The sequence below is a fragment of the Chroicocephalus ridibundus genome, chromosome 3 (genome assembly GCF_963924245.1).
Source record: "Chroicocephalus ridibundus chromosome 3, bChrRid1.1, whole genome shotgun sequence".
NCBI lineage: Eukaryota > Metazoa > Chordata > Aves > Charadriiformes > Laridae > Chroicocephalus > Chroicocephalus ridibundus.
Window position 1 is genome coordinate 97,017,506 of NC_086286.1, and position 17,945 is coordinate 97,035,450.

Genomic DNA, 17,945 nt, shown 5'->3' on the forward strand with positions numbered 1-17,945 from the left:
TGCTCATCTGTGTTATTAACCATACCTTTTTGACCAGTTGTTTGGGCAGACGATGTATGGTGGATATTCTGGAGCTGTGAGTAGTGACTGGCAAGCAGATGGATAATTGTGGAGCTTTCCTTGACTTTCCATCTATGCAGGCATTAGTGTTGACATTTTTTTTCTGAGAGAATGGTAACATTTTATTTACTCTTTATTCTTCTGTGAAATGTGGCTAAAGCTGGGAATGAGTTTTAGCCCAGTTTCCTTAAAAAAAACTGAGCTAATCGAAATCTTGCTGGATTTGTTTTTTGCAGTGTTGTCTTTCCCCTTCCTTTCCCTCTGCATATAAACAATTTTTGTACAGTTTGAATTGCACTAGCTGTTGCAGTAGTGATACTGCTGTTTAAGGTCACCATCAACTTTATTGATTGCTTTGGTCTCTTGTTTAAAAAATTGATCTCAGCAAAGGATTTATGGCCTTTGGAATGGTCCAGATTTTTCAGGCCAAAGCTCTCAATTGTTCTCTCTGGCAAACTTTCAGCTCCCCTGTATAAAGAGGAGTTGAATTATGTATGCATCTATATACTTACAAAAAGGCTTGAGAGTGTGTGTTAATTGATAGAAAAGATAATAGTTGTCCTGTGTTCTCATCTAATTATCAGTATTCTGTAACTACTGAATTCTGACAATGCTTCTAGAAGATTTTGGCATCTCCTCAGATTTTCTTCCTATTTGTGTTATTAGGAACTACAATTTTTAATTTTAAACAATTTTTGTACTACCGGGGGTAACTGGACCACTTATTCTTTGTTCCCACTCTATCAAGCTGCGGTCTCTTTTGCCTGGTAGTTCATATCGTCTCCCAAGGGCAGTGGGGTGGATTTTTCTCCTGTCTCCCCCATACTTCAAATAAATTGTTCATCCACCTTTATTTTTGATGGCTATTTTTAGACTTATGCAGTTTTAAGTGTTTTGATATTTTGACAAATATAATTATTCAATTCATATTTAAGCTGCTGTATTTTTGTGATTAAAAATAGAAGCTCTTCTGTGGCAGAGTTTAGAAGAGCAAAATCTGTCATCTTTCAAAATGAGGTCACTTTGAGCAGGTTGTATGGATCTTTGTTTCTTGTAAACAGCTTCTTGGCTAGTATTTGCTGGGAGAAGAACTCTCACTGGCATCGATAAGCTCATTAGCCTTGACTTTTCTGGGAGAGATTCAGATAGTCTGATTTCCTCAGACTTTGTTGCTTAATCATGGGAACTGGGGTCGGACTGAAAAAACTTCCTAAATTCCACCTATTCTTGATGATATATTTTAAGTACTTTGAACACTTTGCCTGATTTTTTTCCTAATGTGCTTTAATCAGTGGAAACAAAATAGCTGATACTTAAAACTGGTGTTCTGATGTGCTGAACACAAGAGTTGGCCTGTGTAAATGATGGCTGTGGTTTGCCGTCATTAACATGTGTTGTTGCACTGGGTATATTTTGAGTCATGTTCTTCTTTCTTAGTTGGAAGGAGGTGGAGAAGGTATTGATATGCTGTCTTGTGCTAGCCTAGTCTGGGTAGAAGATGGATGGATATCTCTTAAATGTGAACCTTAATGTGATCAAAAGGCTAGAGTGGGGTTCTGTTAACTTACAGATGTGGTCAGGCCATTAAAGTGTTTTTATAAATGAAAGAAAAGTTTCCTTTGTAATGTTCAATTTTAAAAAAAACAAAGTTGCTTTAGTGAAAACACTGTATTCACTCTTTCATCTAGTCAGTTTTAGAAAGTGGAAATGTAATGTTTGCCTTGGAATACCTGCCATTTTTAATACCTGATAATGAAAACTAATGAAAATAACTGTTGTAGATGCTACTCTTATGCTCTGTGATTAGGTAGAATATGTTGACAAGTGAAACTTATTTCAAGGGTAGAAACTATATTTTTAAATACAATTTCTCTTGTTTTTAAGGATATTAGACACACAGCAAAAATTGATGCAACTAACTTCAAGTGAAGATAAAGGTTGGCCAAGCACTTGTAGTTTTTATTGACTTCTGTGGTACTAGGGTTTTATCTTATATAAACCACTGAACTGGAACTAAATACAAATATTGACTTGTCTTCTCAGCACTTCATTTTGTTTTATTTAAACTGCATTAATTCTAACAGGTGTCTTTCCTTAAATGTAAAACAAACTATAATCTTTTAATGGCTGTGCTGATGGATAAGCTTATAGCAGTCTGCTGTCTTAATCAATACTCAGATGTTGTAGATATGATCTCTACTTACTGTAGCAAAGTACTTTTTTTCTTTCTGAGATGGTAGAAGAGACCTGATCTTGTTGTAGCAACTAATGCTCTCAAAACCATCAATATTGTTAAAACTTCAGGTTTAATGGGCAGTGTCTTCTATATATGTGTTTCAAACCAGTGTTTAGCTTGATGAAAAGGACAGTTATAATTTCTGGGGAAAGATAAGGCAGTTAAAATACAATCTCATAAAAATCACACTCTTGAGTATTTACAGTTAAATATATAATATGTGAGATTTTTAGCATTGTATTGTCTGCTTTCATGCAGCAAACCTGGTTTGTGACTCCTGGTATGCAGGAGTTGAATCTGCCTTATACCATAAAGGCTGTAATGGCATAATTATGTGAAACAGAACAGAAACCCAAAAGTAATAGGGCAGGCTACATCTTATAACTCAAAGTACCTTGCCTTAGTTATACTTACACATCTTGCACAACAGGCTTGCATTCTGGTTAACATAGTTTTTTTTAAAGCTTTTTAAATAGTCTTTTGGAGCAGCAAACTTAATATATTTGTTATAGGCAAAATAAGCATTAGTTTTCAGTGTTTGATACAGCTGGGTAAAGACCTTGTTTGATCATTGAATTCAAGGACTAATGCCAGGTGAACTGTTGGGTCTGCAGTTCAGTTGAGCATCAGGTCAAGCAAAAGAGTTCAATTATGTGATTAAGACTTGCAGCTGTATTAATGCATTGAAAACTTGATATAGGTTTAACTAAAGAGGTTGATGAGACTTAATGTAAGTGAGCAATGACTCAGCTGCAAGCCTGTACACAAGGCTTTTCCCAACCTTAACTGAGATCTGATAAACACTATCTGCCTCTTCCAAGATCAGAAAACCATGACAGTTGCTTTTTAAGCATGATTCATTTTTAAATCCATAACATGCTATGAATCTCCCTTGGATTCTCACATTTCCTTAATTGGGGAAATGAGCCTTACCTGATGCCTGCTAAATGCTGGGTACAGTCTGTGTGCTGGCCCTTCTGCATAGACCTGCACTGACCCTAAGGGTTTGTAAAGTGGGGAAGAAAAAAGTTATTTCCATTTCTAAGGCTTTGAACTGAGCAGGAATTACTGTGCTAATTAGATCTGTGCCACCTTATAGGACTCTCTTGTCAGCTGGATGTCAACAAGTGCAACATCTCAGGCTTTATTTTAGTCTGAATAAAGAGTAGATGGAGACACTACTCAAGCTGGAAACGAACCCCAAATACGAATGCCAAAACAGGAGCATATTCTTTGTTTCTCCTCCAGAAAAATCCAAGAGGCACGCAAAGCGAAAGCGGAAGCAAGCTGCCTAACCTTTGATATTAGTAATTTTATATTAAGTATTTTATGACCCTAGATTACCTCTTCCAAATGGTCTTTTTAAATTAATTAATTTGCAAAGTGTTAAAATGCTTCACAAAAAGCCTAAATGAGGATTTTGGTAAGGAGTTTATCCATTTTCCTGTTACTTTACTGAATGACCTTACTAGTACTTTACCCTGAATCTCTGCTTACACCTAACACTGTGGAAGTCCTCTATCATCATGAGAACTCAACATAAGTAAGCACATTGGTGCATGTTTGACTTCAGAAAGCCCTATTTGGCAGCTGTAAATAGCATGAATAGCTAAGAGTGCTGTAAATCTTTTTCTACAGTACATTGTTTGTGGGTGCATAGTTGTAGAAACATCAATTCCTACACTCTTTTTCTTCTACACCCCACCACTGTGGACAGGTACAAACTGCTCTAAACTACGCCTCTTCTCCCTCCCAGAGATTGTAACTGGAGAGGGAAGAGGTTGCATTTACTAAGTACTCTGAAATGTTAAATAGAGTTTAGCAGTACAGCAATTGTTTGTTCTCTTCTTGGATCAACATCCTATTTCTATTGCCTGTTGGATTTAAGCCCAACAGTAAAGTGAGATGCTCTAATATTATCGGTACTTCATAATAAGAGTTGAAGCTGCTTACAAAGGATTGAGGGGTATACACCTATTCTTAAAAGGAAGCAATGAACCCAGTGTAAGAAACCTGCCAACATTTTGTCTACAAAATGATCCTTTTAATAAAGGCAGTTTTCTTACCAAAAGAAGGAATCATCTTTGGCCTTTCTGTGAGTAGCAATGCCACCAAATCTTTTCATTGCTGAGAAACATTATGACATGTACTGGAAATAATTTCAATGAAATGTTGGGAGCTGCTTCTGCTGGTGTAATCAAATCTTTTTACCTTGGTACAGACAGCTGATGAGTTCACTACATAACATGATCAAGAACAGCCATGCAGAAAACTGAAACAGCAACCTGTAACTACAGCTGGTGAAGCTACATACAGATATTTGCTGCCTATCTTCTAATATGGCTTGCCTGGTAGAATTAGAAAAGGTCAATTCATGAAGATGGTCTTTTTCACGGATGTGTCCTGTAGCTGGGTTGGATGAATGACACTGGGCTGGGCAAATCCTATCTGAACTGTGAGAGAAACCTGACTGGATTACAGTTAAATGTATCATAAATTGTGTCTGAAGGAGGCTGAAGATGGGAATGGATGGGAAGGAAGCCATTGTTTTCAGAGCGTTATTAATGAGAAAAATCACTAATTCACATCCAGCTTATTTAAAAGAATTTGGCATTGGGTCTTTTAAGTTTGACTCTAATGATGGTTATAACTGGTTTTGTTCTTCAGAGAATAAACAAGGCATTCCAGCACTAAAAGTCGCCCTACTTTGTCGAAAGCTTCTTTGAGTGTTAGCTGGCTATAAATACTTCAATCTACAGCCAGAATATGAGATATCTGTGTAAGGATATTAAGAGGTCAAGCTCAATCTGCTAAAATATTTTTTTCTCCCCATCATCCGAATTCTTTTCCATGTAACATGATCTCAGGACAGGGAAAACAATGAATCCTGGTAGAATCACCATCCCTGGAGGTATTTAAAAGATGGGTAGATGTGGTGCTTAAGGACATGGTTTAATGATGATTTTTCAGTGTTACATTGATCTGAAACGTCCCTTCTAACCTAGGCAATCCTATGGTTCTCACACAGGACAGACATCCTTCTTAAGTGGTCAGCAAAAGACAGTATGAGGCAAGTAGAAAGGACATGATGAAAGTGAGGTTAATGTAGAAGGTAAAGTGGTGTAATGTAGTTTCAAGGAGAAGTCTGAGTTAGTGTAAGTTTAAGCTTGTACCAAGCTGATACTGGAAAATGTGGTAGGTAGTTAATGGAAAGTGTTCTGATTAGAATGAAAATGATAGGTTATGCTGTCCATTGACTGCGTCCTTTCTGGAATCTTGCATCCATGTTCATTCCTAGGGTATTGCCTTCGAAGTTTGTCAATAGCTATGTCTTTAAAATAAGACTTGTTTGCCTTTTAGTTACTTAAAAACAAGATGTTCAAGGGAGACTCAGAAAACACCTTTGCAGAAGTTTGAATTTAAGTCAGGGATTTAAAGGCAAAAAATAGCAATAATATGGCTTGTGTCCAAGTGTATCTGACCAGTGTTTGTAATTAACCTAAATTGTACATAGCATTTCAAAAGGTATCTAGTTTCAATGGAAACACAGAGAACATGTTTTGCTCTGCAGGTTGATCCAATGTTTTATTGCTTCCCCTGTAGAAAAGAAGACATTGTCTCTGTTTGGAATTAACATGGCCTCACATTTTAGTTGTCAGTTAATGCTGTACCTTTCCACTATACACATGGCCCTGTAGCATTAGTATTTCCTTCACTTGAAGGTATTTAATAAACCTTAAAATCAAGTCATCCTTTAAACTTATGAAAAATAAGATTAACATGTTTAGCTCTTTGAATCTCATTAAATGTTTTTCCTCTAGTCTGTTAATACATGCAAATCTTGGCACCCTCACAGATTCTCTGTAGCTAAACTAAAATAGAAGCCTTATAGCTGTGTGCAATTTTCCATTGTGTTTCCACTTCCATAGCTGTGCTAGGATGAACTCCAAATCTAAAATGGCAAAAAGAGGACTGATAGGCTTTTTGAATGTATAAAGGGAAGTGATGAGAACTCTTGCCGATGTTTAGCCAAAGCTTGTTTGTGATTGCTCGTTTGTAAGATCTAGTACCCTCTTTCTGCAACTGAATCATAGAATCATAGAATCATAGAATCATAGAATCATAGAATCATAGAATCATAGAATCATAGAATCATAGAATCATAGAATCATAGAATCATAGAATCATAGAATCATAGAATCATAGAATCATAGAATCATAGAATCATAGAATCATAGAATCATAGAATCATAGAATCATAGGGTTGGAAGGGACCTCTGGAGATCATCTAGTCCAACCCCCCTGCCAGAGCAGGGTCACCTAGAGCAGGTTACACAGGAACACGTCCAGGTGGGTTTTGAATGTCTCCAGAGATGGAGACTCCACCACCTCTCTGGGCAGCCTGTTCCAGTGCTCTGCCACCCTCAGGGTAAAGAAGTTCCTCCTCATGTTTAGGTGGAACTTCCTATGTTCCAGTTTGTGCCCATTGCCTCTTGTCCTGTCCCCGGGCACCACTGAAAAGAGCCTCGCCCCATCGTCCTGACACCCACCCTTTAAGTATTTATAAGCGTTGATAAGGTCACCCCTCAGACGTCTTTTTTCCAGACTGAAGAGACCCAAATCCCTCAGCCTTTCCTCATAAGAGAGGTGTTCCAGTCCCCTAATCATCCTCGTAGCCCTCCGCTGCACCCTTTCCAGCAGTTCCCTGTCCCTCTTGAACCGGGGAGCCCAGAACTGGACACAGTACTCCAGGTGCGGCCTCACCAAGGCAGAGTAGAGGGGGAGGATGACCTCCCTTGACCTGCTGGCCACGCTCCTCTTGATGCACCCCAGGATGCCATTGGCCTTCTTGGCCACAAGGGCACATTGCTGGCTCATGGTCATCCTGTTGTCCACCAGGACTCCCAGGTCTCTTTCCACAGAGCTGCTCTCCAGCAGGTCAGCACCCAACCTGTACTGGTGCATGGGGTTGTTCCTCCCCAGGTGCAGCACCCTACACTTGCCCTTGTTGAACTTCATAAGGTTTCTCTCTGCCCAGATCTCTAACCTGTCCAGGTCTCTCTGTATGGCGGCACAGCCTTCCGGTGTGTCAGCCACCCCACCCAGCTTGGTGTCATCCGCAAACTTGCTGAGGGTGCACTCTATCCCCTCATCCAGGTCATTGATGAATATGTTGAACAGGACTGGACCCAGTACTGACCCCTGGGGAACACCACTCGTCACTGGTCTCCAACTAGACTCTGTGCCCCTAATCACAACCCTCTGAGCTCTATCTTTCAACCAGTTTTCTATCCACCCCACTGTCCATTCATCTAACCCACACTTCCTAAGCTTCCCTATGAGGATGCTGTGGGAGACCGTGTCAAACGCCTTGCTTAAGTCAAGGTAGACCACATCTACCGCCTTCCCCTCATCTATCCATCTAGTCATGCCATCGTAGAAGGCTATCAGGTTAGTCAGACATGATTTCCCCTTGGTGAATCCATGCTGAGTACTTCTGATAGCTTTCCTTTCCTCCACGTGCCTTGAGATGACACCCAGAACGAGCTGTTCCATCATCTTTCCAGGGATGGAGGTGAGGCTGACCGGCCTGTAGTTCCCCGGCTCCTCCTTCTTGCCTTTCTTGAAGACTGGAGTGACATTGGCTTTCCTCCAGTCCGCAGGCACCTCGCCTGTTCTCCAGGACCTTTCAAAGATGATGGAGAGCGGCCCAGCAATGACTTCTGCCAGCTCCCTCAGCACTCTCGGGTGCATCCCATCAGGGCCCATGGACTTGTGAATATCTAGATGATCTAATTGGTCCCTCACTCGCTCCTCCTCAACCCAAGGGAAGTCGTCTTCTTTCCCTGTTACTTTATTCAATGCCTGGGACTCCTGAGGGTTGGGCCGAGCAGAAAAGACCGAAGCAAAGAAGGCATTCAGTAACTCTGCCTTCTCCACATCCTCCGTCACCATGACTCCTGCCTCATTCAGCAGTGGGCCTACAACTTCTCTGGTCTTCCTTTTGCTTCCAATATACTTGTAGAAGCTCTTTTTGTTGTGCTTGATGTCCCTAGCCAGGTCTAATTCCAAGGCGGCCTTGGCTTTCCTTGTTTAAATCCTGCATTTCCTGTTCACAAATGGCACTTTATTTAAATTTGACTCTTGGAAAAATGGTTATATGACCCGTACCACTCAATAGGACTTTGCTCTCATTGTTTACCATTCAGAAACTTTGACTAGTGACTCTTCTCCTTTCAGCACAAAATCTTGGAGGATCTTACTGGAAGCCTCCTTGTGCTATGAAGTCTGCAGTGATGGGACTTGCAGATTCTTGAGATGTTTAATGTAAACATTCATAGTGTGTAATTATCGTCAAGAAGTTGTATGACTGCTCCAATAGTTAACGTACAGCTAAGTAACTGCAAATAGCTATTGGTTATCTAGACTTGTAACTTCTGTTACAAAGTCAGATCTGACTATTTGTTATAAAACCAGACTGACTCATGTCGACTACGTAATTTTCTGGCGCTCTCTAGGTTTATATCAGGTTGGGTTTGATTTGCAGATATGCAATACGAGGTATAGGATGCAACTTATTTGTAGATTGAGTTGCTGAAAAAAGCAGAGTTTGCCTTCTGAATGATAGCTTGTCCCAAATAGCTTTTCCAGGTTCCTCACTAGTCCCTGATTTACAGGTTCCTTCCTCCTCCTTAGCCTGCTAAATCATTTTCTTTGGCAGGGTTAGATTCCAAACCTACTGAGCAGCTGTTATTGAACAAGGTAGGCTTTTGGCTAGACGCTATCCAGCTAGACTTTTGGTTTCTACAGGTCTCTTAAGTGCCATCTCACTACCACTTACATCTAAATAAAATATATGTAAAAAAAACCCAAAACAAACACATGGGACAAACCAGCAGGCAGCTGCTTGTACTTGGAAGTTAGATGGATGCAAACCATTGTTTTAACGTCTGATTTGAAAATCATGCTTCTGTAGGGCACTGTAGCCCTTCAGAGTGCTGTCAGCTTGAAATGTTGGAAGCTTAGTGATTCACATCCCTTCAAATGGGGAGCTATTATAGATACATACAACCAATTGGGAAATGTTTTCAGATCCTTGCTCGGAACTAATTCCAGTAGTATGTTTTCCAACATGCTTTTCAGTCTGATAAGGAATCAAAGGTGTAAATTTGTTGCAAAGTTAACCTTGAGGCAAGTGGTGCTGAAGCTCTGTAATATGTGCGTTGTTGTGAAAGCTGAAAGAGGGACAACTTGAAGGTTTAAGCAATTTTTGGAGAACTGTAGCTGATGAGATAACAAGTATGGGATGTCACACAATAAAATTGGAAAAGCTTTGTGTAGGAGGTTAATTTTAGCTAGTGAAACCAGAGAAGCAGCAGCAGAGGGGCTGGATTGTGAAGCACAAAGGCAGGCTTAACAGCTGAAGGAGGCTAGTATTAATTTTGTGTGTGGATATATATCACAGCAGAGAAGAATAAGGAATAAGTGGGCATGTGATTCAATAGAATATTGTGAAAAACCACTTTTGTAGAAACTGCTGAGTAATGGGCAACTAAGAACATAGTCATTTTTTTCCCCCTGTTTAGCCAACATGAAAAAAACACTGCATTTGTGGCTGGGGGCAGCTTTTACTGCCACTCCATGAAACCGTTTCCAGAAAAACCTGTGAAAGTGATACATGAAATCCAATTTCCACGGAAAATTTTTTAAGATTGTAAGTCCTGGAGTGACCTTAGAAAAATATGGATGAAGATGTTAAGTTGTGAGACGGATATGTACAGGAGCAAAGGGGAAACCTGTAATTACAAAACTTCTAGTATACCTGCTAGTATCTGAAGACTCCTGAAGCTTATTTTGTCTTGTTCATCTAAACACTTTGGTCTGTAACCAAAGCAAGAACCAGGAACAAGTCCATGTTCTGTCTCTTGATGTTTCAATCTTTAGCAGAGTATTTCTTTCTAAATTTTATTACTTGCTGCTTATTTCCACTGTTTTGCATCTTTGACACTTTTTTATTAACTAGGAAAACCAGTACATGTGTCTCAGGATTGCATACAGTACTGTAGCATTCCTTCACTGCAATGGTCAAAAGTGATTCTGATCACTCAGCAGCTATTTATACTAGAAGTGGAAGTGTTGCTGTTTCTTGAGAGAAAAATTAATTGGACATTATGCAGTGATGAATATGGCTGTTATGGGTCTTACACTATTAGATGTCACTTGGTTATTTACCTATTTGAAGTGTCATGTTTTTTGTGGCCATTAACTTCCTTGTGCAGTGTCTTTGTATGGGTGAAACTACTTAACTTTTTTGATCAGTTTGATTGCTATACATTGACTATAACTCTTTGCATGATTTCCCTAGTGAAATATTGAATCACAAGACAAAATTAAATAGGACTCTTATTCTATGTATTTTATAGCCACATACAGCAAATCCATGGGTCTTACACACTTCCATAGTCTTTCATATGTGGTCTGAGTTACAACATGCTTATCTTGTCTAAGTTGAGATATCTAATTAAGAAATTTGTTTTATTTTGAAGTTTGAGAAGGCATTGCATGTATTGCTGCAAAGAAAACATTTCCATTATAAAAATAGCAAAGCTTTATCAGAGCCCTGTTTACTGTAGTGAGTTAAGGGCCATACCTACCTGGGAATCATTCTACCATCCAGTAAAAACACTTGCTGTCATAGATCTTTTAAGTGAAATAACACAAAGGCTGCTTCATCTTCTGCTGTTGCTTTGTTTCTGGTAAGTAAAGGCATGTTTCTCTGAGGCTGTTCTCAAGCCTGGAATCTCTGCCCTGTACCTGCTTAGTTCATAGGAATTCTAGTGGTTTTTTTCCACTTATTTAAAATACTGATATACTGTGGCAGAGAAAACCAGAAGCTATGGTATCCAAAGCCAGCTGTTCTTGGTCTAGTTGTTTACTCTATTTGTCAAAATGCATCGTAGCTTTACTGCTAAAAGAAAAGCCATAGTAAGAAAATATGATCATCTTTAAAAACAATTTAGAGGCAGTTGAGTTATTTTATTGTGATGTAGAACTGACTTGGCCTGTAGAAATGTTTGTTCTGTGATATAAGATGTTGCTCATCTTAAGTCATGTAACCTAAGTGAAGCATACAGCAATGACAGTAAATAGTAAAATAGGTGTGTCATCGTATCTCAGTAGCACAATGAGAAATAGTATCTGGAAATCAACAAAACCCTAGAAAGAATGAAGATGTCACAGCTGTTGATGTGCTGTTGCATCTGAGATATGACATGTGCCTTAACCATCATTGCTTATAAACATTCCTCTCCAAGTTTTAAGTCCATGACTTAAACTGTGGGGCCAGATGCAGGCCCAGAAGCAATGCTTATAAGGAAGAAATGCAGGTGTCCCCTTAATTACACTTTCTCAGGTGAAATCTCAAACTTTTTTGGAACTTGATGTATATTTCAAGCTTAGAAACACCAGTTGGACTGCAAGCAGCAGCAGCTGCTTGCAGCACAGCTTTTGAATGATTGGCAGCAGGGGTGTATGAAAGACCAAGTGTTCTTGGATACCTGAAGCCATGCATTCAGTGCTTTTAGGATTTGGAATGTGCCGTGCTTATACATTCTAAGTTTCAGTTTTCTTTTGGAAGTGGGTTTGATTATATCTTAAGCAAAACTAGGTTTTGCTTGAAATTGGGCAAGTAATCTTCATCTGTCTGTGGATGACATTCTTACACTCAGTCTGGGTTTTCCATCCAAAATACCGTGTTTGGTGTTAGATCTATTTGCATTGTCTCTGTGAAGTGAATTGTAATGATTTTGAGTGCACACAGGACCTCAAAAGGTAGGTCTGGTCCAACCTCCCCAGCAGGGTCAAGGAGAGCAGGTTGCTCAGGTCCATCCAGTTGTGACTTCAAGCTGAACAAACACTTCTTCATTGTATGCTGTTTGCTCTAGCTGTTGCAGTGGATCTGTGCTGAGCTTGCTCCAGTGTGTCAATGCTTCTTTCTTACTGGGAAGCCCAAAATGGCACTGTTGCAGATGCAGTTCCAGTCAGAGTAGAAGGAAATAATCTCTCCCGTGGACCTGTTGGCTGCAGTCCTGTTAATGAAGCCTGGTATTCAGTTACATTTTTGAGTTGCAGATGAACACCGCTAACTGCATGTTCTGGTTGGCTACTGGGACATGATGCCATTTTCTGCAAATTTCCATTGTATCTGGTCAACCCTCAGCCTGCACTGTTGCATGGTGTCACTTTGTTGCAGGTACAGGACTTCTGACTCTGTTAAACTTTGAGGACTATTTCAAGGGTCTGGAAAAAATGGATCCCTCTGAATCTTACCATCTAGTGTGTTGGGCCTCTGCTCCCCACTTCTCCCCAGTTTGATGCATGGATTTACAGAGGATATAATCTGTTTCATTGTCCAGTTGATTAAGGAAGAGGTAAAACAAGTGTGCACCTTGGTATTGACTCCCAAAGAATGCCAGTGTTTTAAATTATGTTGTTCACATAGCTCTTCCCTGAGGAACTATTTCCTTCTGTATGCTTTTGTGAAAGCTTGCTGTATTTTGAGATGCGTAAATGACAGATTTCATCTGTAAATAAGTTCTCATAATTTGAGTTTTCAGTGCATGAAATGACTTTTTAGGCTCTAAGATTTGTATATCAACAGATTTGTTATCCTTGTAATTTATCTTAAACTAGCTAATTTGCTTCTCAAACGAAGCCTTTGTTTGAAAATAGTGGTACATTGAGCCTAAGGGTTTTCTAATTTACCAGAATGAAAAACTTCATTAGTGGACTTGAAATAAAATACAGTTGACTCTTCAGGTAGTTGTGGCTCTCAGCACTTGTCATCCTTTGTTTATAAAAATCTTTTGTTTTGAATCCTGGCTGTTTGGCTTTGTTGCTTGGTCAGCACTACGTAATATGCTGTATTCTTAAAGTGGTGGCAGTTATCTCTTGGAAGTTTGGTAGCTTTCCATGTATGCTTTTTGTTCCAAAGGATCAAGATATGTCAGTAATAGTCACGATGATCATTCTGGATAACAAGTAGTTATCTTAATTCAGGTTATTCAATATAACTCATTCTAAATTATGCCACATGGAGAAATAAGTTGATTAAAAATGTCATGTTATGCCAGCCTACTTAGTTATTCCTTCTGAATGAAGATATTACTAAATTTTAGTTAGCTGAAATTGTGACACATTCCATAGAACTGTTTTCTCAAGGTCGAACTGCTCTAAAATATTTACCATCATATATCTAATCCAATTACTGTAGAGAGTCATCTGAAAGTCTTTTAGCTCTTTTTAAATTCAAGTAACCAGCTGGAGACCTGCAGATGGTGTTGACAATACTATCTGCCATTATGAAGCATCTTCACTTTACTGGCATTTTTTACTTTGTCAGACACTTCACCTTTTCTAGGGACATGTCATGTTAGGAAATAATGGGATGTTATGAGTGATGTGTTACTTTACAATTTTTTTTTCCTCTTTTGTAGAGTAAGTACTATTGACTGGTGTTAATGGGGGGAAGGGGGAGAGAAGTGGAAATAGTCGTTTTTTTGGTTTTTTTAAACTGAGGTCTAGTCCGGAAAACCAGGAAAGTTTAGTTCAGCCAAATTCCTTCCTTGTGCTTTCACTCTGTATGTGTTAGTGGAGAAGCATACTTTCTCAAATTAAGCTGTTTTGCACTTTAATTATCTGCAGAGTGTGCATATTTGTGTGTTGTATCCCTAGTGGCTAGCAGTTGTGAAATCCCAGTTTAACTTCTTTGTTGTCTGCTGATACTGTGTAATAGATTCCAGAAATCAATTTGGTGCATAAAGTAGTATTTAACTTAGTATTTTAAATTATTCTGATAGTTTTATAAAGTATAAGTTCATTGGAGATCTGTTGAAGGAATGGAGGATTTTCTCTATTTAGATATAATCATTCTAGACACTGTAGGGATTGTCTTGGCAAGGTCAAGCAGCAGACCTTCCTGAAAAAGACCTATCTGTAACTCCTGACTCTTCTCTCCCCAGGAACTAGTGAGCTGTAGCATTTGGTATTGTTAAAGCAGCTTGTTATCTAATGTGGAAGTTGAACCTCTAAATATTTACCCTCAGAAACTGATGATTGTCAGCTTGCTAGCTTGTTAAAAGGCTGCTAAAAGTTAAACTATATAGGCATCAGCATATCACACACAGCTCTAGGAGGTGGGAAGTCTGTACTTCAGCTGCAGCTAGGGACTGTTTCCAAACCAGGGTGTCAGAACTGAGAGAAGAACAGGCAAGTTCTGGGTTGCTTACTTTCTCTAGTGTTAAAATTATTTAGACACCAGTTTCTGCTCTGAAACGGGCTTTATCTGGGCTTTGAAGCATAATAAATGAGGAAAACCAGGAAATCGCGTTACACCTTAGCATGAACTGAGTGCACCCCTCCTTGCACTGGAGAGATTCATCGGCTGGCTCGCATGTCCTGCTGGCTGCCCTCTGACATGACATACCATACCAGTGTCCCATACAAGCCTTTATGCTGCCTGTCTGCAGTCTTAAAAATGCCTTGACAATTTGATTCTTAATTCTGTTAAAATCTGCCACTTCACAGTGGAGAATACTTAAGTAGTATTTGTAGATGTGGCTGGTTTTATGGTGTTAGAGAAGGAGTAAGATTTAACAAGTACTGTCAGGTCTTCAGTACAAACAAGCCCTCTGCTATCTGGGTCACAAAAGGCCCAGTATGTGATCGGGTGTTTTTTGCCTACACGACTCAACACTGTAATTGACTTTGATTTTTACAAAACTTGTGCAATCCTGGTAGAGAGATGTTTTTTTCAAAGTACTGAAATGTGGTTTTTAATACAGAATCTGCTTTGTATCTTCTCCTTATGCCCACAGTTTATCTAAAATGGGGAATTGAGTAACTAGAACCTGTCAGAACTGGCAATAATTGACACATCTGTAGGAGAAATTGTACACAATAGTGACGGGGTTACCTGTGTAACTCTTAGCTTGGTGTTACCTGCTTTCACATTCAGTCTCCCATAAAAACATATTCCTCCTTTATACCCTCTTGGTGTAGAGGAAAGTAAACTTGATTTAATCGAGCATAATTGTTCTTCAGACCTGAATAGTTTCCAGAACTGTTGAATTATTATCCTATAAATTTAAGTTAGCGGACTTTTTGTTCTGTGTTAATCAGTACTATTTGCTTTCCTTTTAGATCAGTGCATTGTTACTCGGACGTACCTCTTTCTTCATAAATTTTGGTTCTTCAGTGCTGCCTATTACTTTGGGAACTGGGCCTTCATTGCAGTAAGTACTTTGGTTATAATGATCACTGAATCAAGATGGATAATTTATGGTACTTGTCATTGAATCATTTGCATCACTACACTACCATTTTGTTTTACGTGTATTGCCCTTGTTGAATAACACTAATTTTTACTACCTATTTTAAATTTGCAGGTATTCTTAATTGGATTAATTGTTTCATGCTGCAAAGGCAAGAAATCAGTCATTGAAGGTGAAGTGGATGAAGATGATTCAGACATGAGTGATGATGAACTGTCTGTTTATTACCGTTGATAGCTTTCTGCCTTCAAGATGGGAAAATGTAATTGAAGTTATTTTGAAAGTCATACCCATATGGAATTGGTATCCAAATAAGCATCCTTGCACCTGTAAGAATAGAGAAAAGTGTACTCACTTAAAGGAGTAAAAAAAAATGAGTATCATTTTTTTGAGTGTCACTGTTATATTGGAACAAATATTGAAGCTGGGTTTGAATAATATATGGAAAATACTTTTATGATTAAATGTATATGTAACTTTCTGATGTATAATTTAATGAACTATTGTAACTATTTCATAATTCATGATGCTTTTCTGTTAACTTAAGTTTTCTTAAATACTTTCATGCCTACCTTTTGGGACTATTCTTATTCAAGCTCATAAATAAAGCTAGCTAAAATCCTGCCTAACAGCTGGTGTAAACATTGCTAGAAAGATTTGGATGAGGTTTACACTTTCAGAAGTATGTGACTTTGGTTTTGCTGGCACTTCTGGGATTCCCATATAAAACTATAGCTAACAAAAGACTGTCCTTAAAGTATGCCAAAACCTTCCACTTCAGTGGCAAAATTCCAGTTTGTGAAGATTAAGTTATTTTCATACTATTATACACACTGAGTTACCGTGGGAATCCTCAGGTAACTATGAGGTGGGTTTTGCTCTATCAAAGGAAATCGTTAGTGTATATGGCAATATGCGGCGTTGTTGCAGTGTTTTAGTACAGTTCAATTCTGAAGTTGCCAGGTGCCTCAGTAATAACCAGTGGAGTAATTAAGATGTGATTAATTTTTAACTTATTTTTCTCTTTAATGCAAATTGTCTAGTTTGAAGTTTTCTTAAAATATTTAATGTAAATGTTGTCAACTTGTTTACAAGCCAATATGTTTATATAAACATGGTTCATAAATATTTTTGTCATTCATGTTGTCTTTGTAAAGTAATGTTATTTTAGCTGTACAGTTACTGAGCTATATTTCTAGGGCTGAAAAATATCCTCAGATATCCTTTGACAGACTCTGAAAGAGAAAATGTTTACAAGTACAGGTTTTCAACCTTCTAATGCTACCTGAGGGAAATTATAGTCCATGCAAGCACATGGAAATGTAATTTAGGTAATCTTTTTATAAGACTAATTGTTAAATAATTATTGAAATGTAGGGGAATTATTAATAATGTCCTGCTTACATGTTTGCAAACTCTTTAAACTGACAGGTTTCTGTTCAGTTATTTGAAAAACAGTCTGCCTCTTCCTGCATTATTTCAGAAGAGGAGGCTCTCAGGAACTTCTTAATTTTAATTCAGTCTCAGTATTTCAAGAAGTCTTAGGTGAGTTGCTTAGTTAATGCATGAACCCAGGGAACTGATGTTTGAACTCTTACAGGAACAAGCAAAACTGAAGTCTTTTAACAAGCCTCCTGTGCCGGCTGCTCCAATAGTACACAAGTTTGTGGCATCCTGGAAGAACGTCTGATGTTGTAGCTTAATTGTGAGCTGCAAATATGCAGTCAAGTCTGCTCAACTAATAGCAATCAATCTTTTGTTACTGATGAGACATTTGAAAGGACAAGAATGTATTCATTCACTGATGATGGGTACTGAGACTTGACTAGGCAGTCTGAGCTCCCTTTGACTAGAATTAGCTGAACACTAAACATGACCATTGAGGAAACTTTCAAGGAATAATTTATAACAAGTTCAAGTAACTCAAATGGAAGGTAGAACCTGATGTTGAATGTCTGGAAGCTGCGTCCAGAGGATATCAGGAAGTCAGTGTTCTTTGTGGATGCCCTGGTGGAAAACTTCCATGAGCTAATTTAAATAAAGTTAACTGTTCCTTTTTTGTGGGCTTTGTTCATATTTCACCTTCAGCTTTAACCAATGATAGTTATCACTTCCTCCTGTGGCTGTGTCATACAGATTTGTTAATCTTTCTGGGTGTAAGATTGAGCTGCGCTACCCCATTTTGCGGAGTTGTATCCATTCTATCTTAACTTCTCGCTGGGGAGATTGGTGCTTGTCTGGGGAACATTGGCAGGAAGGTGTTGGTTTCATGCCACGTAGCTGCTTGCATGTTACCTGCAGGATTAGGGGTCGCTGGC

The 17,945-nt window shown here is 38.7% G+C and overlaps 1 protein-coding gene across 1 annotated transcript in view; it reads left to right on the forward strand.

The window, feature by feature from the left end:
* Positions 1-17,684, forward strand: part of LMBRD1 (LMBR1 domain containing 1) — an 83,683-nt gene extending 65,999 nt beyond the window's left edge. The window contains exons 15-16 of the mRNA XM_063330248.1: positions 15,497-15,588; positions 15,742-17,684. Of these exons, the coding sequence (XP_063186318.1) occupies positions 15,497-15,588; positions 15,742-15,861 (212 nt within the window). The 3' untranslated portion in view covers positions 15,862-17,684. The remainder of the gene's footprint in view (positions 1-15,496; positions 15,589-15,741) is intronic.
* The last annotated feature ends 261 nt before the right edge of the window (positions 17,685-17,945 follow it).